Source organism: Leptodactylus fuscus, chromosome 1 (assembly GCF_031893055.1).
Source record: "Leptodactylus fuscus isolate aLepFus1 chromosome 1, aLepFus1.hap2, whole genome shotgun sequence".
NCBI classification, from domain to species: domain Eukaryota; kingdom Metazoa; phylum Chordata; class Amphibia; order Anura; family Leptodactylidae; genus Leptodactylus; species Leptodactylus fuscus.
Window position 1 is genome coordinate 115101041 of NC_134265.1, and position 25925 is coordinate 115126965.

Sequence of the window (25925 nt, forward strand, 5' to 3'; positions counted from 1 at the left end):
GGTACACATTTATTAGTATCCTCGACCCTTGGTCGTAAGTTTAACGCTGCCATTTTATACTCGGTATATCTCAATAAGAGATTTTTATATATAAAAAACTGGATTTTCTCGCCAAGGCGAACCCCCCTACTATTTTTTGAAGATCAAATAGGAAGCACGGTCCTTCTTGTCCATATATTTATTTTTCTATTTTCTGTAGAGGTAGAGTGTAATAGAGGTAGAAAGTCTGCAGAGGAAACCTGTGCTTTCCAGCCGGTCTCGGCACAAGTCATGCCGACAGGAAAGTAGATCGTGAAGTACTTTCCTGTCTGCATGACTTGTGCGGACACCGCGTGGAAAGCACACAGACCCCATTATAGTCTATGGCAGGGGTCCTCAAACTTTTTAAACAATGGGCCGGAGGCAGAGCAGGTCGCGCAGACATCGGGAGCGGTGCCCTCCAATAGGTAAAGTGAAGTGCGCTCCATGGCCTGGCCCGAGCTCCCCAGGAGCTTCATTATAAATGCACGCCTGCCGGCGTTGTCGGCGGATCCAGATAGAAGTGCTTGGCGGGCCACAGTTTGAGGACCCCTGGTCTATGGGGTTCGTGTGCTTTCACTGCACACCACTTACCAATTCGAATGGATTATGGAATGCAGATGTGACCCAGGCCTTAATGCTTCAGCATACAAGACATTTTGGACAATTGTATGCTTCCAACTTTGTGGGAAAAGTTTAGGAAAGGTTCTTTTCAGTATAACTGTGCCCCAGGGCACAAAGCAAGGTCCATAAGGTATGGAAACACAGCCCTGACCTCATCATATCTGGGATGAAAAAGAGTGGACATTGCGGGCCAGGCTCTGTCGTCCAACAAAAGGTTCTGACCTCCCAAATGCTCTTTTGGACGAAAAGTTCCCATAGACATACTCCAATATTTTTCAGAAAACGTTCCCGGAAAAGAGGAGCTGCAAAGGACGGGAAGGGCATCTCCATATTAATGTCTATGGGTTTAGAATGGGATGTCATAAAAGCTAATGTTGAATGATGATGTGTAGATATCCCATTACTTTTGTCTATATAGTATATATAATTTATTATACTGATTCCAAAACTATTCCAAACTTTAAATGGTGACCATTTTGTCTTTGTGCTCGTATTAATAATTTGTTTACTCCAAAATTATTTATTTGTTGGCTTTTTTTTTAATTGCAAATGGATTCTTCCTTTTTGAAGATCTTACTCTTCACGCCTCGAAATGTGTTTTCTGGGCATTTCATATTTCTGATATATAATATATGATTACAAAATATCAAATTTCCAGAAAACACTGATTGAGGTGTTAAAACCAAGATTTTCAAACAGGAATAATCCAGTTGCGATTAATATGGCAAAAAAGCCCACCCTTGCTGACCAATGATCTGATTCCAAAATTGTGTGTTGTCAATTGTGTGCAAAGTGTTCTGACATGGTGCCGAATGAGAACTGGTGAACAGGAGAAACCTGGTCAGTTTACCCAATCTCATATTTATAGCCACAATATATATAAATTGAGCTATCTTTTATTATTCAATATAAAAGTATACGTTCATAAACATCACATGGCTTCATCTTGTGTAATATTATCTTCCATTTGCTGGGAACTTATATAAGAGTGTCCATAGTTAAGTTTCTGGAAGTCTTCTTTTATATTGAGAAATGATTTGTTCTTTGTTTCAGGTACAATGATGTAGATGAAGCCAGCTATTATAATGCATATCACAAAGAAAAAGAGGAAGCAGTACTGATTTAACCCATTCTGGAAAAAAGGAACAGAATTCATATGTGACTAAATGTGCAAAATAATATAACACATGTCATAATACTGTTTATTAGCTAATCTCTAGTTTAGGCTTTTAGTCCTATGGACTTTGATATGATAATTATTTTGGCCTAGTAAAATGCGTGAACGTCATTTTAGAGCTTACAAAATAACTGTGGATACAATTCCGTTTTACATAGCCCATAACTCAAGACCAGTGCAAGATGTAATGCAATGTATTTACAGAATTCCTCAATATTCTGTGTATTATCATGTATCATAGGTGCATATAGCCTTTCATATGTACCAGCCAAATGGAAAGGTATTGGGGCATGTTGTAAATTAAGAGCAAAATGCTTAGTAATTTGAATTGAAGTTGTTTCATCTGCGAATTAGAAAGTAAACTCAAACAAGGTAGCTGAGCATAAAGGTGGGGCAAAAACTATGCTGGGAATTTGCAATCCAAAAGATGGGTCCTAACAAGTAAACTTACCAAAACTAATTAGCATAAAAAATAACTTTTATTTTAAGTATTAAAAATTAATTTACTTAGTTTAACTATTAAATAGTTAAACTAACAAGTAAACTGTCCAATCTCTGACTATCTGTAAGATTAAAAGTGTTAAAAAAAATAAGCTGAAATTACTAAGGCTCAGGCCCCATGTAGCGAAACAAAGCAAAAAAAAAAAAAAGAAGCAGAGCAGAAATGTATTGTTTTTTTCCGCAGCATTTTTCATTGTGCTTCTGCAGATTTTTTTCTCTGCAGACTTTCTGTCCTTATTTTACCCATAGGGAGAATGCTAACGTTTCCGTAGGTATGATTGACATTCTGTGATTTTCAAAAACATTCGGGCAGAGCCGACTGCTCATGTAAGCGGCCACAAGAAAATGGCTGCAGACATGCAGTCGGCTCTGCCCGATGGCAGAGCCAACTGCGCGTGCCTGGGATTTAGAAGACCAGCGCCAGAAGAAGATGAGGAAGAGTTTTCAAGCAGCACTAGGGACGCCCCTAGTGCTGCTAGAAAACTCATTTACATACAGAAGAAAATCTGGAATATCTACCGAACAGTGGCACAGAGAAGACTTCTAAAGGTAGGAGAAGAATAGCATCTCTTAAGGCTATTCCTACATGTTAGTATTACAATACAGGATTCTATTATTAGAAAGTTTTAAAGGTTTTTTTTTTTTTTTTTTCTTCCTGTGACACTTTAGCTGACAGAAATGACAGGCTAACTACATGGATCAAATACTAATTATACGTAGACTATGTAATGTTTAAAGCGTAACTAAACTTTCAGACAATGTTTGATCTTCCGGCAGTATATGTGTCATTAATACGTTATGTAATATAGTTTATTAACAATTTATTAACAATTTTTGGATACTTTCTGTGAAATCCTGCATTTTTTCACTCTTTCCTTTGAGAACTGTTTCTGTCTGTTACGGAGTACGGGTCTGTGTAAGATGTAGAGAAATTGAGGGCAGGGTCACTTCAAACAGTCATATTGGACATTCTAAGATGTACAAATTTGCTTTAAGTGTCATGTGAAAGAGGAACTATCTAATTATCACTGGTTGAAAATAAAATTGGGATTAGGATATTTATATCACATATATATATATATATATATATATATATATATATAATTATCCTAATCCTGACTGTGTTTACAATCTGGAAATAATTTAGATAGCACTGCAACCTTAGTGTCATATGCAAGAAAAGGAAATCCTCTTTCATACGACACCAAAAGCACGTTTGTATATTTTATAATGACCGATATAACTATTTGAAGTGACCTTCCCCACCCTCATTTTCTCTACATATTACACTGCCCGTACTCCCATACACAGTAACATACAGTGAGAGGCAAGGAACAGCTCTCAATACGGAAGCAAGGGAAAGAGTGAAAAAATACAGAATGTAGGTAGAAGTATAAGGACTTCTTATATATATTTGCCATTACTTTTGTAGCCATTATTGGCTTCAGCCGAAAAAAACGCAACAATATCTGCAACAAAAAGAGCTGCATTTATGCAACATGGGACCTTAGCCTAAATGAGTTTTCTGCATTTGTCAGTTATAAAAAAAATAAACATAGAAAAATACTTACAACTATAAATGGAAAAACCATTCCTATAGCAAAAAAGCTTATCCAGTTTACAGATCCTCCTATCATGAAAGCTCCAGTACGCTCTGATTGGGTAAATAACTCTGCAGTTAGGGTGTTAGTGACGCCACCTATGGGTAGAAGAACAAGTTTTTCTTATATAAGATAAGATAATCTTTTAATAGTCCCACATTGGGGAAATTTCAGATATGGATAGTCAGACACCTTTAAAAATAACAAACCCCAGAAAACTGTAAAAGAAAGAAAAAAAAAACAGTACTCACTTACCAGATGTACAGTATTTTGAAAAGGTTTTAGGCAGGATTGGAAAATTTTTTTACAAAGCAAGAAAGTAAGAATGCTTTCAAAAATAAGATAAGATAATCCTTTAAGGGTGCATTCACACTACGGATACGGTGACTGATTCAGAATCAGCGCCGTATAAAGCAGATCCCATTCATTTCAATGGGAGCCGGCATACGAGCGCTCCCCATTGAAATGAATGGGCTGCTTTTTACTCTACGAGCGGTCCCATTGAAGTGAATAGGAAGCGCTCGCGTGTACGGCTCGGACTGAGCCAAGCGCCGGGCCCCTTCACAAGGCGAGCTGTACACGCGAGCGCTTCCCATTCACTTCAATGGGACCGCTTGTAGAGTAAAAAGCAGCCCATTCATTTCAATTGCAATTTTGTTGCGTTTTTTTGAGCTGATGCGAGGACTAGACTGAGCAGAAGTCAGAAATATAACCAGTTTTTATATATTTCTGATTCCATTTGTAGCCACTCTTGGCTTTGGCTCAAAAAACCGTAACAAAATCTGCAACAAAAAAAGTGCGTTTCCGCAACGTGAGGCCTTAGCCTTAAAGTGACATTTGCATTACTCTCTTTATCCTTGTACAGTTATGATGCAATATGTCATGTTTACATACCTGGTCCTAGACCAAAACTTAGTATAAAGGTTAGAATAGCTGCCATACTAAAATAGGGCACCCATGGATATGAATCCTAGATAGAGAGAAAGTATAAAAATAAATTCATTGCACAGTATAAAAATAAAAGTTGCAAAGGTTAAATTGCTACAAAAACAGTTGTATATTGAAAAGGATGTACTGTATTATGAACCAAAGTAATAATAATAATATTAATAATTTTTATCATCATCATCACATGGACATTTTTCTTAAATTGCCTTATTTAGCTAGGTTAGACACTTAAAAACTACATATGATGATAATTACCTGAAATGTAAGTGTCAGTGTTAATATAACACAAAATAGTGCCATCAGGGAATATCCTCCAATGATGAGAATCCGTCTTCCAGCTCTGTCTATCAGCAGACCCTGCACATAATAAATATATTACTGATTGAATCATCAGCTTTGTATATACTGTATATACAGTATATGTAGAGTATTCCTGAAAGGGCTATTTGGAGCACTAAACTAACTAAAAAGACCTTGCACAAAAACATCGGACTCATCTGTGGTGCTCCCAGTGCCTGCCCAACCCCTTACTAAAGCTAGGGAAGTACACTCCGACTTCACAGGATGAAGTAAACTATTCAGTTTCAGTAAAGACCTGTGCAAGCACCCCAAGTATGAAGGTTATTTATTTATTTCTGTATGTATGTATATATTTTATCCAAGCCAAAGGCTGCAATAGCATAGGGCTATTTGGGACATTAAACCACAGGTTCATTAGGGGCTGTGGGAGGTTTCGTGTCCCAAATAGCTCTAAAAGTTTCCCATTAAATATCTTCAGGTATCTTTAATGCTGTGTACACATTTTATTTTTATCTTATATTTGACAGATTCCATACAGATAAATGTAAAAATGATAACATTATTTTACTGGATTTTACAAGATTGAAATGCATAGTTTGCTAAACTTTTCCATACATGTTTTATGTGGAACAGAAATGGTATGTGCATATTACCTAAGCCAGGTTTACATGGAGATGAAATTATCTGTCAAAAAGTGACATCCAATGCAAAAATCTAAAAAAAAACACCCTCTATAACATATGGGGTACACTGTGGTATGTCCTAAAATAGTTTTCACTGATCTAATAGAGATGACCTGGATTGGTCATCACTATAACAGTCCAGTGAGGTTTTATATGGTGCACACACTTCAGACCATGTCCATGATGTAGATGGGCCTCCTATTATGGCACCATCTTTTGCCACCCAGAAAAAAAGGGCCTGGCATTTGGTTTCCAATCAAAGTCCTTTTTATGACATGGCATGTGAATGGGATGTTGTTACATTCATATGAATTTTACTTCTCTTAGTTAAAAATCATCAATATAAAAATCCTGGAAAATCTCTTTAGGCCAAGGCCCTGTGTTGTGGAAATGCTAAATCTTTGAATGCTGCCAAAGGGCAGCGGGAAAAAAAAAAGGCTGTATTTTATAGTAAAATGAAAAGTGAATAACATTCTGGCTAATTCCATCCAATTGCAAAAAACCCCCCAGAGAAACGCAGTGTGTCAAATTCAGCGTTTTCCCAGTGGAGAGGACAAATTAATATCCAGATGGACCCCTTATTATGTTATCATGCTTTGCCACCTAAAACAGAAGGCCCTGGTGTTTGTTTCTTATCCAGAAACATTTGGACTAATGACCCATCCCATTGTTAATGAAAAATTTCCTTTTGAGAACACAACTCTGCACTGGCCACTTATGAGGGCATGGAAGCAGTCACATCTCGGCCCCAACTCTTTATGGGCCACATAGGTATGCCATTGATTTTCAGCTTCCTGAAGTATGAATCCAAAGACTTTGCTATTATAGTCTACTACATGAGTACTTACACATGTCATAGCAGTAATACATTCACAGACTCCAGTCCCCACTGTGACGTATGGGATGTTTTCAGTGGGAATACCAGATTTTGTAAACACATATTGTGCATAAAAATAGATCTGTAAGACACAAGAGCTTAGTTTAAAATGTATCCTACATTTTGCAGTATTATATATTGTAATGTGTTCCTTAACCCTTTCACTGCCAATCACGTAGCTCTACGTCCTCCCAAAGTGGCACCTCAGTGGCGGAGGACGTAGCTACTACGTCCTTGCTACTGAAGCCCATAACTGTCAAAAATTGGGTTATCTTGACAGTTTTGGTGTCATTTTAAAGCCAAGGATCTTGACTTTAAAATGGCAAAGCGATCTGATGACTTAGAGGTCACGGATCACTCCCAAAACTGTTAATACAGGCAGATTCTGCTCCCTGTTTTTTTCTATAGAAATGTAGGGTGTAAGCCGATGGCTGGTCAGGTAATGGAGGGGGTGTGCATCTCACCCAGACTACTCAGGTGGGTGAGATGAGAAAACTCCAGAAAGAATGTTTGTTCTCAGCAGACGACTTTCGTTGCAGAAGAAGATGGAGGCGGCGCTGGAGAGTTCTCTGGCAGCATTGGGGATGACCCCAGTGCTGTTTGAGTGCTGGGGCCCGCCCCCAGTGCTGCGAAAGAGCTCATTTACATACCGAGAAAAACCGGGATTGCAGGCAAACAGTGGCGTGGAGAAGAAAAGGAAAGGTAGGAGATGAATAGCCTTTCTTAAGGCTATTCCGACATGTTAGGGAGAAAAAAATGTGTTTAAAAGATAGGATCCCTTTAATGAAGTCATATACCTTGTTATGGAGGTGTGGTTTCACAAATAAATACAGTAAATACTATCTGTGAGTTGGATTCAGATAGGAAGTTTTATTTTTCTTGTTAAAAATAATATTTTTATTTACTGAAATAAAGCAGAAATCAAAATAGCGGGAACTTAAAGTGGACCTTTCGTCACCTTCATCAAGTCTTTTCATCAATGAATACCAAGTGCTCCACTGATTATGAACAGTTGGAGGTTTTTTTCTAGCCCCCTCTGTTCCTGAGCAATCAATGTGGTTTGTTTTGGTGCCTTATATGATATTTGGGCTCTCTACTGTCAGGAGGGTGGTGTCAGACAAGGGGTGAGATTCTTAGGTCCTACAAAGGTTGCCTCTAATTGGAGCTCTGAGTCACATCCCCTTGTCTGACACTGTCCTTCTTACATTACAGAGCCTAAATAACACATAGGCACCAAAACTAACTGCGGTTGTGGCTGACGAACGGTGGAGGCTAGAGAGAAAATTCCAACTGTGCTGGAATCAGTGGAGCAGTGCCGATTCAGAGATACCTAGAATTTGAAATGGTGGAGGTGGTGAAATGTCCTCTGGGGTTGTCCAGGAATTTGGCAATCTCAAGATTTAGCATGAGAGGAACTGGTGACACTCATGCTCCAGCAGTTATGTGGGGAACAGGGCTTCCAGGAACTGAGACACGGCATATGAAAGAAACCAAAAGTCTATGGGGTCCGTGGTTTTCCTTAGGTAGCCGCTTTTTAATAGTAAAACAAAAATTAGAAAATCATAGCCCAAAATAAAAGAAGTGCATATATACCAACTGATGAAAAAGAGGATGATGGGTGTTTTGGATGTTTTTTCTTTCCTTGGTTGGCATTTTGTGATATTTTTTTTATGTTATTTACATATATTTTTTCATTAAAAGTTATGTTTTAGCATTTTTTCTTTGAATTATTTTGGTGCTGGAATACTTTTTTACCTATGAACCACTTTTTAATGTGTATAGGTTTCCGTTTGGGGGATCCCCAAGCAGACTCCCCAAACGGAAACCCAAATGCAGATGTGAACGGGACCTTACAACTGCCCCAGGCCCCTCATGCTAGAGATTTATTTCATAGAATCCCCAGAAGAAGGTTGTATGTGTGTTTGGTACATTTTATGCTGTTTTAAACGTATATTATTAGCAGTGAAAATTGGCAATGTCTGTGACCTGTCTGTCTGCAAATCCGACCCATATCATGCAGAGTATAATCAGAAATGACAGGTAGCTAGTACTGACTTGTGTGATCTGAAATCAGGAATATTGTGACTCTTCAGCAACTATGAAATAACCTTGGTCACTTAAATGTGTGATAAAATGGGTCTGTCTGTTCACTACATGCACCATTGATCTGTTGGGTGCCAAAACAATGTTTGAAGAGAACAATATGCACCTCTGCAATGTGCCATGTCATGAAGCATAGCATATGTGTGAGTGCAACTAGAAAAAAAGACCTCATATGTCTTTACATGAAATGGAAAGCAAAGGAAGACACAGCAAGCACCCGAGGATATTTGTGTGTGCCCTATTACAGCTCTATACAACAGGGAGCCATACTATAGCAATATGTGTGGCCTTATACTCAAAATACAGTGCTTCCTTTTTACGTCACTTCACAAACTGCATACAGTTGTGTTTCTATTACTTTGTATAGTAGAAAGTTACACAGGTATGCTGCACTGTGCATGAGACATCTATAACCATCTTTATTATGAAGAAGATAAAACTATTTACCAGCAATGTACAACAAATCAGTAGTGAAAAACTAGTGCTTAGGTTGGTAAATACTATGATGTGGATTTGTGAAGGTTTTCACTTACTGCGTTAATTCCACAGAGCTGCTGTCCCATGTTGGCCACAATTACAGTAATCAGCTGCCATTTTACTGACTGAAGGAAGAACAGCTCTAGGATCTTTTTCTGTTTCTCGCCATTTAAGGCATTCGATTCTTTCCGGATGTCATCCATCTCCATTTGGTAGTGGTATGAACCATAAAATAACCTTAGTGCTGGTAGAAGAAAACACAATGCACTATCTGAAAATCATAACTACATAGTAACATGTTAAAGGTTAAAATAGAAAAAAATAGTGTGGCTATAAGGTGTTCACACAGAGTTTTTAGAGCAGATTTCAGCTATTTTCCACCTCTCTTTGCTATCTACCCAGGAAAATACCTAAAACCGTAATCCGAGATGTTTTTCCTAAGTTTGTGCTTTCTGCTATTTGAAAAAAAAAAAAAATCAATGTTTTTTTTGTCAGGCGATCAATGTCAAGTAGTAGTGGTATGTTCACAAGGCTACTTTTGGAGTGGACTTTGAGGATGTATTCCGCTTCAAAAACCTACTCCAAATTGTCCCTGTGGAATCTGTGGCAGAAAGCTGAGTGTTGTATTTATAGTATAAGACTGAGTTCAGACGGGGTTTTTAGGTCAGGATTTTGATGCGGAATTCGCGTTAAAATCCTGACCAAAAAAAGTCTCCCACTGAAATCAATGGGTGCAGGTCAATTCTTTTTTCCGTGAGCGGTTTGTTCCCGCTCTCGGAAAAAAAGAAGCGACATGCCCTTTCTTCAGGCTTATTCCGCGGCCGGTTCAGCTGCGGACGTCCACCTGAAGACACTGCCTCCCGACTAGGCCCATTCATTTGGGCCTAATCCGGAGCGGAGTGTCACGACTGGATGGCAGTGCCCTGCAGCTACCGTTTTTTTGGTCCGGAATCTGAAGCAGCCTCCGCGTGAAATTCTGGACCAAAAAACTCAGTCTGAACTCAGCCTTAGTTTGCATTCAGAATAACTTTGTACAATTAGGTTGATCAGTATGAGGCCAGTGCCATGGCTTCAGCTGTTGTTCTGCCATCGAAATCATGGCAAGATCATGCATGATACTGGCTGTTTCAGTTTTCTTGGAAATGGGAGGCAAGTTAGGGCCAGACTTTGAGGCAGAATACCTTAAGGCTGGGTTCACACTGAGTTTTTTGGTCAGGATTTTGACACGGAATCCACCTCAAAATCCGACTCCAAAAACCACCTCACAATAGAGTTCTATGTAATTCGCTAGCATTTTTTTTCCGCTAGCAGAAAAAAGAAGCAACATGATCTTTCTTCAGGTGGATTCCGCCTGAAAAAAGCAACAGGAGTCAATGGGAGGCAGAAAAACTGCTAGTGATTTTTGAAGCGGTTTTTCATGCAGTTTTTGCAAAAACCACTCCAAAAACTGTTAGTGGTTTTTTCAAGGTCCATACACTGTGCTGGAGGAAAAAAACTAAAAACGCCTCAAATAACGGTACAAAAAATTCCTCGTAAAAAAAACGCTTCAAAAAACATTACCTAGTTCCTGAAATGGATTTTTTTCCTCTCCAAAATCCTGACCAAAAAACTATGTGTGAACCCAGCTTAAATAGTATGAAAATCAGCACCAAAAACTGCTTGCAAAATGAAAATCTGCCTCCAAATTGAGCTAAAAAACCAAGCTGTTTTTTGAGGCAGATTCAGAGACTTTTTCATCGGCTGGAAAAAAAAACTCAGTATGAACGTACCATAATGGTAACACTATGGTTGGTACTGTTCTGGGGCTATATTAGCTGATTGTGTAATAGGGAGCTGTGTATGCATATATTTATGCCATGTCTCTGTGATTTACTCTGTTCTGGAGCCATTATGATTTAATCCGTTCTAGAGGTGAAGTTATTGGTGCTAGTGTAGTCACTGTTTTGGGGCACTGTGGCTGGTTTATTCTGGGGGGGGGGGGGGGTACTATGATTTGCACTGTTGTTGGAAACTGTGACTGGATTTGTTTATAACATATTGTTGTTGGATTAGATTTGGGATTACAGTAGTTGGCACAGTAGTAGGAAGAATGGATGGGTGTCATCTGCGGACACTGCGACTGGATGTATTTATCTATATTTTGGGGGCACTGTGCCGGGTTCTGTAGATCAGGATCCATGGTTTATTAAAAAAAAAAGATCATGAATATTTCCCTGACTCTCTTTAAAATTTCCAATGCTTTCTAACAAATAATGGGGTGGCTGTTCTGCAAGTGGGTGATATTTGTGTAATAGGGTTTTTATTTGACTATTTTATCTCTCTTTGGAATGCTACATCAGGGGTGAACCTGCCCCTCTCGCCGCCCGAGGCGAACGACAGAAAGCGCCCCCCCACCGGGAGGAGGGGGCGTGGCGGAGCGGGCAGGGCTTAGCGCCGTTCGCAGGCAGAGAGCAGGCACGGAGAAGACCTGCTCTCTGCCTGAGCGTGAGGGGAGGCTGCCGGAGCAGCGCTGCTTCAGCGGCCTCCTCAATCCACCGCTCCGTGCTAAGCCAGTCCAGGACACCTTGTCCTGGACTGGCTTAGGTAAGAAAAAATGCCGCCCTCCCTGGGGCCCTGCCATAGCGCCGCCTGAAGCGCTCGCTTCAGGTCGCCTCATGGGAGGTGCGGCGCTGTGCTACATGTATTACTTTTTTAAATACCCGTATGTTCTCTATAGAAAAAAGTATAAGAAATAAGTGCTGTCAAGAAAATCTGATTTTTAGTTAAAAAAAAACAAAAAACAAAAGTGTTTAACGTAAACTCTCTGGATATCAGTTCTACAATGTTATTTCATGACTTACCCTTTTGACATTTATATTCATCTTTCTTTTCTATTAGAAGGTATCTGGGACTCTCGGGAAAGTATGGTAGAGTCAGTAACTGAATAAGAGCCGGAATGGCACAAGAGGACAGCAGTAGAGACCAGGAGTTTTCACCACCCAACACCTCTCTACGACATACAAGACATGTGACGATCAGATATGATAAGCCGAAATTAATTAATACATTCTAAAAAAGTCTGCCCTTATTCAGTAGTTTATCTAGTCTTATTTTATATACTGTATGCTCTGTAACACTATCAATGTATTTATATGTCAAATGTAATGTTACCTTTAAGGGTCCATTTCCATGCAGTAAACGTGCGCTCATTTTGGCAAAATACACATGTAAAGAATACACATGTAAAAATAAGACTCCCATAGACTTCAATTACACTTTTTACACAGGTAAAAAATGCACCAAAAAACGTGACGCGTTTTTTTTATGCGTTTCCTTATACATGTGTAAAAAAATGTCATTGAAGTCAATGAAAGTCTTATTTTTACATGTGTATTCTTTACACGTATATTTTACCAAAATGAGCGCACGTTTACTCTGTATCAATGGACCCTAAGGCTAAGGCCCCACGTTGCGGAAAAGCTGCTTTTTTGAGCCAAAGCTTCAACTGGGATGGGAAATATGTAGGAAGCTCTAGGGTAAGTTCACACAAGGTTTTTTGGACCGGATTTTGACATGGAAACCACCTCAGAATCCGGCTCCAAAAAAACACCTCCCATTGATTTCAATGGGAGCTGTTCACTTCTTTTATCCGCTAGTGGTTTCTTCCCACTCGCAGAAAAAAAAGACATGAGCTGCCCTATCTTGCCGCGGATTCCAGGGCTGAATCAGACGCAAGACATTCTCTCCCGACTAGACCCATTCATTTGGGCCTAATCCGGAGCGGAATGCTGCGACTGGATGCCGTTGCACTGCAACGGCATCGAGTCGCAGCTAGCCGTTTATTGGTTCGGGTTCTGAGGCGACTTCCTGCGTCAAAATGCGGTCCAAAAAACCCAGTGTGAACTTACCCTTATACTTCTCCTTTTTGCTAAATTCACTCCTGACTTTGGCTCAAAAAACACAGCAAAGTCTGCAACAAAAAATAAGCTTTTCATTAAAATGTGGGGTCTTAGGCTAAAGTCCCACGTAGGGAGCCACAGCGAAAAAGAGACGCATCACGGTTTTTTCCACAGCGCTTTTTGCGGAATGTTCAGAGTTTTACTGCTTATATGGTAAATTCCAGCATTTCCATAGGTATAATTAACATGCTGCAATTTACAGAAACACATTTTTTGAAATCACACAATGTCCAATGTGAATATTTTTCTGCAATGTGTGGGTAGGTTTAGCCAGAATCCCAACCACTCTGCAGGTACTGTATAACGAAGAAGAGTTTATGCTATGTGGGGCCCCAGACTTAAAAAGAATTCCCATCTCAAGCATTCCTGAGATCATGAAATAAATATCTGACAGATTCCCTCCTGGATGTGGAAGCCTAGCATTCTAGAAATAGCTGTTTGTCTCAGGAGTGGCTATGATATAAATATCTACTATTGCATTATTATAACAATTGCACTTTAAGAGATGTTCCGTTGCTACTTAAGCAGTCCATACCGTAAACCAATAATCTGTCCAATCAGGATCCCAACAGTTAGGAAAATATTAATGCCCACGGATGTAAGGCCTCTTATTTTCTTGGGTGCTATTTCTCCCAGATATAATGGTTGTACACACATTCCAATACCTATAAAAGAAAGGAAACAAAAATATATAATCTATTATTTTTAGGAAAAAAAGCAAAAGAAGGCAGCACTTCAATATCTCCATGACAAATAAATTAGAAATTTCATTCACCTCTTTTAACCACATGTAATGCGCAATTTTCTTTAGTTTTTCTGTTTTGACAGCAAAGCATAAGCAAAGAAACACAAAAATGCAAGGCACAAAAGGCAGACAAGCAGAGTCCTCCAGAAGCTCTACACTTTTGATAATAAATGACAGTGCCATCAGTAGGACCAGACAGGGGCGTAACTGTAGAAGGTGCAGAGGTAGCAGTTACTAGTGGACCTTGAGAGGGCCCCAATGATTGCTCTGCCACATACCACTATTCTTATTCTATATAGCACAAGATATATTAGGACCCCATTACAGATATTGCATTGGTGTTCAGCAACTTCAAGTTACGCCTCTGGGTTCAGATTAAGATTAATATATGATATAAGACATTGTCTAAAGTGCCAAAAGGGGGCAGAGTTTCCGGCATTGGCAAATCCCACTCTCCTGTTGAAATAAACATGTACACCCAGCCAGCGTGCATGTTTATGAGGAAGTCAAGAGAGATAGCTGTTAGCAAAATAATCAGCTATACCCTTACACACTACCTCCGTAACTCCAAGTATTGTCTATACGAGATGTAGCTGGGGCTCCTTCAGCACCCTATGATGATCTGGCCCTGCAGAGCAGAAAATGCCCTTCTATTACATCTGTATAGAATTTATTAAACACCTTAAACAGATATATCATATACACTATAGTGATATAGATCCCTGGTTGTTGAGAAAGTCATATATGAAAGATTACTTTTTTATTCATAAAATGAAAGCCATTGATCAGAAAAAGGATTCCTTCCATGGCTCAGTTTATTAATCTGGCTGACATAGGGTTAAGATCCAGGTGATTGTCTCATAAAATGGTCAACACATTGTTTCAACACATCACTATTAATTTTTCAGACTTCCACCTCATTCATTAACAGAAACATTAGCATTTTTATTCTAAAAAAAGCTTTGTTCAGCAGTTTTTAGGTTGTGAATTAATAAGGACAGGAAGGTGACCTTGATTTTTTTTTTTTTTAATTTTACATAGGTTTTCCCTTCTTTATGCTTTCTATTACTCTAATATATTATGGCCCTTTGGAAATTTTCAGAAATTTGATTTCAAGTTTTCATAATAGTATTGGTATCATAGAAACCACTCGGTTGGGAGCCTCCTACAAGGAATACATACATACATACATACATACTGTACATATATACATACATATATACATAAAGAGCCCATCATTTTAACAGCTGCTGTGCTGTTTTACTTTCCATAGTACTTGTAACCCCCTATCAGTATTTTTATATGGTCAATCATCATCCATATACTTGTAATGTAATGCTAATACTTTTTTGTGCTATTTACTCTGCATATTAAAAGAAACAGTATAAACAAAGAAGTGGGTGCCCTCAGAAAATACTAAAATATAACTTTTATTGATAATTTAGTTAAAACAAATGGGCGACAAACTCCATGTATCGTAGTGCGAAAGGATGCAAGTCACTACAATGTCAATGAATGAGAGTACAAAAAGGTAAGTAGTCATTCCTATGCCATGGGTTCCTGCAGAACACATCTGAGTCCAATGCTCAGGCTCATTCAAAACATGGATGCCCCAAAAGCAAAAGGTCCCTATTACTACTACCCACTGGTATTAAAAGTGTTAACTCTTAGAGAGTGCGCCACCCTCTGTGGTTATAACAGATTAATGTTAACACATTGCAGTTGAGGGTGGAGTAGCTCCTATAACATTACATTGTTACATAGACCATCATACCTCCATTACTGAGAGGGAGAGGCTCATATGTGTAGAGTCTGCCCCCATAGATACTTCATATGGTGGCCCACTATATAATTGTACTCCACTCCACTCAGTTGTCAATTCTGTCAATGATACTGACAAAAGAGGGTTGTCTGCCACACTCTCTTTTTTTTTTTTTTTTTTTTAATGTAGATTGTGAGCCCCATATAGGGATCACAATGTACTTTTTTTTTCCATTTAAGTATGTCTTTGTAGAATGGGAGTAAATCCACGCAAACACGAGAGAAAATGCAAACTCCTTGCAGATGTTGTTCCTAGCAATGCTAACCACTGAGCCACCGTGTTGCCTCTTCCTTCCATACTCTCATGTTGAAAAGACTGCAATAGGGCTAGCTGTCAGCCACTAAGTATGCTCACCCTGAGTTTAACAGTGTGGTCTCTATAAGCCTATAAGGTCTCAAAAATATTAAAAGAAACAGCCTCAAATTTCATGGACATATAAGTAATACCTAATGCCACTTGCAATTGGTAAGTTCACATGTGACTCTTGTTAGAAGCTCTCTCATTCCTTGGCATCATAGACTTGGGCCTTTTCCTGGATCTCCTCATACCTCATCAACTGCATATTCAGTGTCTCCCATTCGCAAATCACCTCCTTGCCACACCCTCTTTCTGTAGGTGTCACCCAAGGCTCTGTCCTAGGACCCCTCCTATTCTCCATCTACACCCTCGGCCTTGGCTAACTCATAGAATCTCATGAGTTTTCAATATTATTGCTATGCTTACGACATTCAAATATATCTCTCTGGACCAGACATTACCTGTCTGTTATGAAGAAAAGCCCAGCAGCCGTTCGCTCAGGTTACATAAAACATAACTTTTAAATAAACAGACATCTCATAGACATCTGTCGAAAGTTCCAGAATGTCTAGCAGCCATAGCCTCTTTTCTCTCCTTCCGCTTTCTTAAACTCAACATGAAGAAAACAGAGTTCATCATCTTTGCCCCACCTCATCCAGCTCCTCTACCTAACCCATCTATCAAAGTTACGCTGGGTTCACACTAGCGTTCGGCAGTCCGTTCTCAGGTTTCCGTCTTCTGCATGCAGAAGACGGAGACCTGTCATGCCGAGTCCGTCCGTGAGTGCCGGTGAGCGTTTTATGCACATATGGATATGAATGAGCATGAGCCGTGTATTGCACGGAGAGAGCTCCGGACTGTGGCACGGAGTCAATATTGACAAAGCTTGAAAAAATCAATTCTCCAGAAAAAAAAAAATATATAAAATTTAACTTTTACTTGAAATGATTAAAAAGAGACATACAAAAAATTGGATATATATAAAAACAGTTTTTATATATGGATCCACTTTTTTGTATGTCTCTTTTTAATCATTTCAAGTAAAAGTTCAATTCTATATTTTTTTTTTGCTGGAGAATTGCTTTTTTTCGAGCCCTATTAATATTAATCCCTGCTTATAAATAGTAATCATTGCTGATAAATAATAATGCCCCCTTATAAATAAGGGTCCCTGTTTATAACTAGTGCCCCTTATTAGTAATTGTCCCTTCTTATAAATAATAGTCCCCCTTATTATTAATAGGTCTCCCTTCTAAATAGTTCCCTCTTATAAATAATAGTTCCCCTTTAAGCGGGAACTATTGTATATATGGCGAACTTGTATTTTTAAGGGGGCTAATATTTATAACATACCTCCCAACTTTCAAAAGATAGAAAGAGGGACAGAATGTGCAGCAGGCTATGCAACTTCCCCAATTCCATCGCTCAGCTCAGAGAGGCAGGAGGCAGAGAATCCAAGGGATCCACAATTAAAAAGCTGTAAATAGCAGAGATGTTGTGGAGAGGGGGCAGGGCACTAAACAGAGCCGCTTAAAATCTGTGGGGCTCCTGTGTAATTAGGCTGTGGCAGACACAAAATGGTAGAAATGGGCCAGTTACATGTAAGTCCGGGCCAGCAGGTAACAAGGATCCGCGACTAGGAGACAGACGCACACTGGCAGGTATATAACACAATTTACTTATGGAAAATGGGAAGGAATCAACAAAATAAAACTAAGTTACATATAACAGTATGAGGATAACGCACGCTATAAACTGACCCTAGCTGTCCCTGAGATACTTGTACGGTACCGGGTTTATACAGTCTCTCAGCTCTCTGTGGTGCTCCCTCGATGCAGGCCTGTCCAGGAACTCAGCAGACTCTGTCTTGCTTCTGTCTTGGGTGAAGGTCTGAACAAAGTCCAAGGCACAGTCCGGCTTTAGTCTCCAGAACAATCTCCACAACACTGCCGCTTTCTCCAGTCAGTCTCTGCAGTGTTTCAGGCCTTCTACTATGGCCTACAGCAGCAATGGCCTCTCACAGGTCCTCACAGCACACACTCTGGATCCACACCACGCTACTCTGTGCTTCCTGCTCACGTCACTTCCTCTGGACCGCACCATTTACCAAACAGAACAGGGTGATTATTGTCTCACAGTAGTACAGTCCCAGGCTATATTTCTTCACACCAGTAGATGGCAGCAAAACACCACTGTTAAGACAATAGGGGCTACTACTGACTGCTACATACCCCCCCAGTCGAATGTTGGCAGTCCCTGACAACAATAGCCCCATCAACACATTTCTGTAATCGCAATGTTGTGATGTAACGATGGACCGCTGGCCAAACAAACTCATTCTGGGCATAACGCACTGGCGGTACACCCGCTGTGGAGCGACTAGTCCGCCGCAAGCTTGTCATATCATCAGCAAGTGTAGAGGTCGGTCTCTCATTAGGACGGTCAGATATGGCAGTCGGGGGTGTCACTACTGTTGCAGGCCCAGTTACTGTCGGGGTGGTCACAGCTTCCACAACACCCCCGTTATCATCATCGTCATCCCACAACCAGGGCTCACTTGTGGAGGGGTGTGTCATAGTCACTTCCTCTCTGTCGTTCTGAACTGGTCCCTGAGACTGACATGGGCGTAACATGTCACGGTGTAGCGTCCGCGTCTGCTTGGTCAGGGTATTTTGGACTTGGTAAACGGGACTATCAACATGAGGGTGGGCCACAATGCAGTAAGGGTCAGGTTCCCACCTACTGTCCAATTTCCCTAGTGGCTTCTTTACTCGTACCAAGACTAAGTCGCCCACTTTAAGAGGGGTGTCCTGCACCGGCCGATGATTAGGGTGAACTTGTTCTTGTAGTCTCTCACGTACTATCCGGTGGACAGTCTCTAATCTCTGACGGTGAGCCTGAATCCAAGTGGGCAGGCCTCGATAAGGAAATTCATCGGTGTCTTCGAGGTTGAGGTCTCCCACACCTTTTCCGGGTCGCCCAAAGAAGAGAACATATGGGGCGTACCCTGTGACAGAGTGGATTTGATTATTATAGGCCCATAGCAATTCAGGCAGGTACTGTGGCCATTGTCGCTTCTTGTCGGCTTCCAAGGTACGGATCATCTGAAGTAATGTGCGGTTAAATCGTTCACATGCCCCGTTCCCCTGTGGATGGTATGGGGTGGTGCGTGACTTTTTCATTCCATAAATACGTTGCACTTCTTGCATGACTCGCCCCTCAAAGCAGGCGCCTTGGTCAGAGTGAATGCGTTGAGGGCAGCCGTACACTCGTATGAAGTGGTGACACAGGGCCTCAGCAGCCGACTCAGCAGTCTGGTCCTTTGTTGCAACGGCTACAGCAAATTTGGTAAAGTGATCTACCATAACTAAGCAATACTGATGCCCACTTGCAGAATATCCCACGGCGAGATAGTCAATCATCAATACTTCAAGTGGCTCTTTCGTCACTATGGTCTGTGTTGGAGCCCTCTGTTCAACTGCTTTGTTGATTTCGCATGCTCTGCAATCACGACATACTTCTTCAACAATGAAGCGGAGACTCGGACAGAAGATCAATCGTTGGAGCCACCTAAAGGTCTTCTCAGCTCCAAAGTGACCATTCCTACGATGTACCTCGGCGGCTAGTGGACGGGCCAGATCAGTAGTCACTACAATTTGATAACAGGCGTCAATTTCAGTTGGCAAGTATACACGCCGTCGTAGGATCCCGTCCCTCATCTCCAATCGGTTCCACTGCCCCAGTACCGCTAATACTTCGGGTGACAGCTGGTCTCTTTCATCAGTAGTAGGCTTGCACCCCTTTTTAACACAACGGCATAACAGTGCCAGGCTTGGATCACGTTGCTGGAGCCCAATCCATTCTTGGTGGGATGGGCCCAGGAAGGGAGCTACTTGAGTTCCCAGTATTTCGCTCTGTCGAGCAGTCACCACCTTCTGGGAAAACTGGGTGAAATCAGGTACCTCTGTTGATTCTAATTCTTGATCTATGTCCCCGACCGGTGGTTGGGTGGTGACTCGGGACAATGCATCGGCATTCTGATTCTCATTTTTGGAGCGATATTTCACACTGTAGCGGTACTTAGAAAGTCGGGCCATCCACCGTTGCTCCAGGGCACCTAGCTTTGCATTATCCAAATGTGCCAGTGGATTGTTGTCTGTCAACACTTGTACTTCTGCCCCGGTGAGGTACCCCGCAAACTTCTCAGTCATTGCCCACACAAGGGCTAATAACTCCAAGCGGAAGGAGCTGTAATTAGCAGGGTTTCTTTCAGAGTCTCGTAATGACCGGCTGCCATATGCGATCACTCTTTCTTCTCCATTCTGGATTTGGGAGAGTACTGCCCCAAGACCATATTGGCTGGCGTCTGTATAAAGCTGAAAGGGTAGATGGTAATCAGCATATGCCAGAATTGGAGGGTTGGTCAAAGCATCTTTCAGAGTTTGAAATGCTCTCTCTTGTTCGATACCCCAAGGCACGCATTGAGCCTTCGGACTCCTAGCGGTATTCCTCAATAGCGCATTCAGTGGTTCAGCTTTGTGTGCAAAGTCTTTCACAAACCGCCTGTAATATCCAGCAAGCCCTAAGAAGGCACGGACCTCTCGTAGGGTGGTAGGAGTGGGCCAGTCTCGCACAGCCGCAATCTTCTCACTGGATGGCTGCACTCCACGTCCTGATATTCGATGTCCCAAATATTCAATTTCTTCCTGTAACAGGCGACACTTACTGGGCTTCAACTTCAAACCGTGCTCTCTCAGTCTCCTAAAAACCTGCCCCAGCTTCTGAAGATGATCTTCGAATGTAGCGGAATAGACAATGATGTCATCAAGGTAAATCAGAGTGAATTCGAAATTGAAATCGCCCAGACATTTCTCCATGAGCCGTTGGAATGTACCCGGGGCATTGGTCAGACCAAAAGGCATACGGTTGAACTCATATAGACCCATTGGGAGGATGAAAGCCGTCTTCCCTTTGTCTTTCTCACTCATGGGGACCTGCCAGTAGCCACTTGCTAAATCCAGGGACGAGAAGTAACGGGCCTTGCCTAAGGCCGTAAGCGATTCTTCAATACGGGGGAGCGGGTAAGAGTCACGTACAGTGCAGGAGTTCAGTCTACGATAATCCACGCAGAACCTTAAAGATCCGTCCTTCTTTTTGACTAACACCACTGGTGCAGCCCAAGGGCTTTGACTCTCTCTAACAACTCCATTCTCCAGCATTGAATTCAGCAGATCTTTCACTTCTTGGTACTGTTGGGGTGGTATCTGCCGATATCTCTCTCGGATGGGAGCCGCATCTCCAGTGGGTATTTCATGATAGATTCCCTGTGCACAGCCAAAGTCATTCTCATGTCGTGCAAATGAGGCCTTGTGTTCTCCTAGCAACTGGTCTATCTTTCTGACTTGATCAGTGGTGAATCGGGAAAGGTTTAACTTCATCCGTTCCCGCAGCAACCGCCCTTCTTCATGGGAGACAATGAGCCCTTCTGCTTCTGTGGACACGGTCACTGACCATTCCCCCTTCCCGGACGGGGTCAGTTCTAAAGGTGTCGCCTTTCGTATTTCAGCTGGGACAGCATAGACCTTGGCAAGGAGGCTACCTGGAGTCAGATCTAAACTCTGGTTATGGGTATTGACACACCGCACCAACACTCTCCCCTGGGTTACCACAGACAAGGAGCGAGCCACAAGCACATTAGTGCACCCGCTCTGGTTAGATAATGGGTCAATCATGACAGAGAGGCCTTCTAATTTCCGGGTGGTGCCCAGTGGGAGCGATATAATAGTCTCTCTTTCAGCTGGTAGTGTTATCTTGGTGTGATGAGGAACAGTAATACAGCCCACGGGCTGTTCTCCACCGGTGGCTCTCTGTAGTTCACACATCCTTATTAATCGCTGTAAGGCAGCCCGAGTGGGTTGGTGAGCAGTAGCTTCTCTCCAATAATTATGCCCATCTCTAGCAAACAGCAGGTGGTCCATGTCCTTCAGAATATTCATCCCTATAATTACGGGGATCTGTTTATCATAGCCCTCCTGGACTACGATAATACCTCTTCTGCCTAAGTCTCGGCCGCATATGTTCACGTCCATCCAGACTACTCCGCATACCGGGACAGGTAGGTTATTGGCTGCCACCACACTCACAAACATCTCAGGGTCATACTGGGCAGACTGTTGGAAGTACCGTTCATAACATTCTCTTCCCATAGTGGTAACCTGTGATCCCGTATCTATCATTCCAGTAACAAGAACATCATTCATCTTGACCTGCAATACTGGGCTTGCTGCAATCAGTGTATCATCAGGGCTCTTAACTTCCTTCACTCTTTTATTCCCTTCCAACGCATGCCCCGCTGCGCTGGAACCTTCTAGTTTAAAGGCGGCTGTCTTGGGAACTTGTCTGGGCATTTTGCAGCGACATGTCCCAGTCTTCCACACACCCAGCACTGGATCTCTCGCCGAGGTGGTCGTCTCTCTGGGCCCCCTCGGTAGACCCAACGTTCTCGGTCCTGTTCTGGGCCCCCTCGGTAGGCCCCTGACACTCCACTCTCAGGTACTTTATTCACTCTTCCTCCTTCATAGCCTCTCTTGGCCTGCTGTGCATAATCTTCGCAGCGCTTTGTTAGGTATTCTACTTGTACCTGTAGTTTCTGAATAATGGACTCCAGGTCTCTGGCTTTTCCTATAGCTGCTGCTTCAGCCCCTTGACTTAGTGTGACACTCTGTCTCACCTGTGGCTCTGTCACTTTACTATTCGCACGGTAAATTGCCTCCACCCGTATGTCACTGAAGGTAGATTGTGGCCGTCTCCTTATCTCATCTTGCATTGCCTCTGCTATGATCTTGTCACGTATTCCTATGACAAACTGGTCTCGGAGAGTACGGTCATAGTCGGCTATAGCGTTGGTTCCCCCTTTTTCCCTAACGTCATTGAGTAGTTCTTGTAGGGCATTGGCATACTGAGGGAGAGTTTCAGTTTCTGACTGGGTTCGCTGAAAGAACCTGACCTTTAGGGAACCTAATGATGCTGTCTCTCCATAAATGGTCTCTAACAAAGTCACTACTTCATCAAATGTCTTTTTCTCATTAGCTGGTTGTAGCCTGACAGTCGTCTTGGCGTCCCCTGTCAGCGTCAGTGTGGCTAACTGTACTATCACATCTGGTGCAATGTCATATATCTGCTGTAAGCCTCGTACCTGATCTGCCCATTCAGCTACCGTCATATTACATCCATTAAATTTTGTCACTTGGCTCATCACTGAGCCCGGCGGCACCATTCTCCTTCCTGGTAAAACAGCTACATTGGGACTATCAGCTGGGGCGCCTGAGCTTGACCCGGCAGAGGTTCCCTCTTCCCTGTCCGACATGTCTCCTGAGCTACGGATCCTGCCGACTACGCCAAAATGTAAGTCCGGGCCAGCAGGTAACAAGGATCCGCGACTAGGAGACAGACGCACACTGGCAGGTACAGTCCTATGAAAAAGTTTGGGCACCCCTATTAATCTTAATCATTTTTTGTTCTAAATATTTTGGTGTTTGCAACAGCCATTTCAGTTTGATATATCTAATAACTGATGGACACAGTAATATTTCAGGATTGAAATGAGGTTTATTGTACTAACAGAAAATGTGCAATATGCATTAAACCAAAATTTGACCGGTGCAAAAGTATGGGCACCCTTATCATTTTATTGATTTGAATTCCCCTAACTACTTTTTACTGACTTACTGAAGCACAAAATTGGTTTTGTAACCTCAGTGAGCTTTGAACTTCATAGCCAGATGTATCCAATCATAAGAAAAGGTATTTAAGGTGGCCAATTGCAAGTTGATCTCCTATTTGAATCTCCTCTGAAGAGTGGCATCATGGGCTACTCAAAACAACTCTCAAATGATCTGAAAACAAAGATTGTTCAACATAGTTGTTCAGGAGAAGGATACAAAACGTTGTCTCAGAGATTTAACCTGTCAGTTTCCACTGTGAGGAACATAGTAAGGAAATGGAAGACCACAGGGACAGTTCTTGTTAAGCCCAGAAGTGGCAGGCCAAGAAAAATATCAGAAAGGCAGAGAAGAAGAATGGTGAGAACAGTCAAGGACAATCCACAGACCACCTCCAAAGAGCTGCAGCATCATCTTGCTGCAGATGGTGTCACTGTGCATCGGTCAACTATACAGCGCACTTTGCACAAATAGAAGCTGTATGGGAGAGTGATGAGAAAGAAGCCGTTTCTGCACGTACGCCACAAATAGAGTTGCCTGAGGTATGAAAAAGCACATTTGGACAAGGCAGCTTCATTTTGGAAACAAAAATTGAGTTGTTTGGTTATAAAAAAAGGCGTTATGCATGGCGTCCAAAAAGAAACAGCATTCCAAGAAAAACACATGCTACCCACTGTAAAATTTGGTGGAGGTTCCATCATGCTTTGGGGCTGTGTGGCCAATGCCGGCATCGGGAATCTTGTTAAAGTTGAGAGTCGCATGGATTCCACTCAGTATCAGCAGATTCTTGAGAATAATGTTCAAGAATCAGTGACGAAGTTGAAGTTACGCCGGGGATGGATATTTCAGCAAGACAATGATCCAAAACACCGCTCCAAATCCTCAGGCATTCATGCAGAGGAACAATTACAATGTTCTGGAATGGCCATCCCAGTCCCCAGACCTGAATATCATTGAACATCTGTGGGATGATTTGAAGCGGGCTGTCCATGCTCGGCGACCATCTAACTTAACTGAACTTGAATTGTTTGTCCAAAATACCTTTATCCAGGATCCAGGAACTGATTAAAAGCTACAGGAAGCGACTAGAGGCTGTTATCTTTGCAAAAGGAGGATCTACTAAATATTAATGTCACTTTTCTGTTGAGGTGCCCATACTTTTGCACTGGTCAAATTTTGGTTTAATGCATATTGCACATTTTCTGTTAGTACAATAAACCTCATTTCAATCCTGAAATATTACTGTGTCCATCAGTTATTAGATATATCAAACTGAAATGGCTGTTGCAAACACCAAAATATTTAGAACAAAAAATGATAAAGATTAATAGGGGTGCCCAAACTTTTTCATAGGACTGTATATAACACAATTTACTTATGGAAAATGGGAAGGAATCAACAAAATAAAACTAAGTTACATATAACAGTATGAGGATAACGCACGCTATAAACTGGCCCTAGCTGTCCCTGAGATACTTGTACGGTACCGGGTTTATACAGTCTCTCAGCTCTCTGTGGTGCTCCCTCGATGCAGGCCTGTCCAGGAACTCAGCAGACTCTGTCTTGCTTCTGTCTTGGGTGAAGGTCTGAACAAAGTCCAAGGCACAGTCCGGCTTTAGTCTCCAGAACAATCTCCACAACACTGCCGCTTTCTCCAGTCAGTCTCTGCAGTGTTTCAGGCCTTCTACTATGGCCTACAGCAGCAATGGCCTCTCACAGGTCCTCACAGCACACACTCTGGATCCACACCACGCTACTCTGTGCTTCCTGCTCACGTCACTTCCTCTGGACCGCACCATTTACCAAACAGAACAGGGTGATTATTGTCTCACAGTAGTACAGTCCCAGGCTATATTTCTTCACACCAGTAGATGGCAGCAAAACACCACTGTTAAGACAATAGGGGCTACTACTGACTGCTACATACACAGAAATGAATGGGGTCCTTGGGGAGCTTCTGACACAGGGCTAGAGAGGAGCCAGAAATAACATGTGAGAAGTATAGGGGGTTGAATTTTGACCTATCACGGGAGCAGGAGCAGACTCTGCCAGTGGGAAATTCAGGTTGTCTGTCACTAGGAGCTTGGGTCCCC

General features: G+C 41.8%; 1 protein-coding gene across 1 annotated transcript in view; it reads right to left on the bottom strand.

Annotated features, from left to right (window-relative positions):
* Positions 1-1566: 1566 nt before the first annotated feature.
* LOC142193760 (solute carrier family 2, facilitated glucose transporter member 9-like) overlaps positions 1567-25925 on the bottom strand; it is a 58530-nt gene continuing 34171 nt past the window's right edge. The window contains exons 5-12 of the mRNA XM_075262764.1: positions 13783-13912; positions 12150-12298; positions 9366-9553; positions 6701-6811; positions 5125-5226; positions 4816-4891; positions 3892-4019; positions 1567-1774 (exon numbers count right to left, since the gene is read on the bottom strand). Of these exons, the coding sequence (XP_075118865.1) occupies positions 1574-1774; positions 3892-4019; positions 4816-4891; positions 5125-5226; positions 6701-6811; positions 9366-9553; positions 12150-12298; positions 13783-13912 (1085 nt within the window). The 3' untranslated portion in view covers positions 1567-1573. The remainder of the gene's footprint in view (positions 1775-3891; positions 4020-4815; positions 4892-5124; positions 5227-6700; positions 6812-9365; positions 9554-12149; positions 12299-13782; positions 13913-25925) is intronic.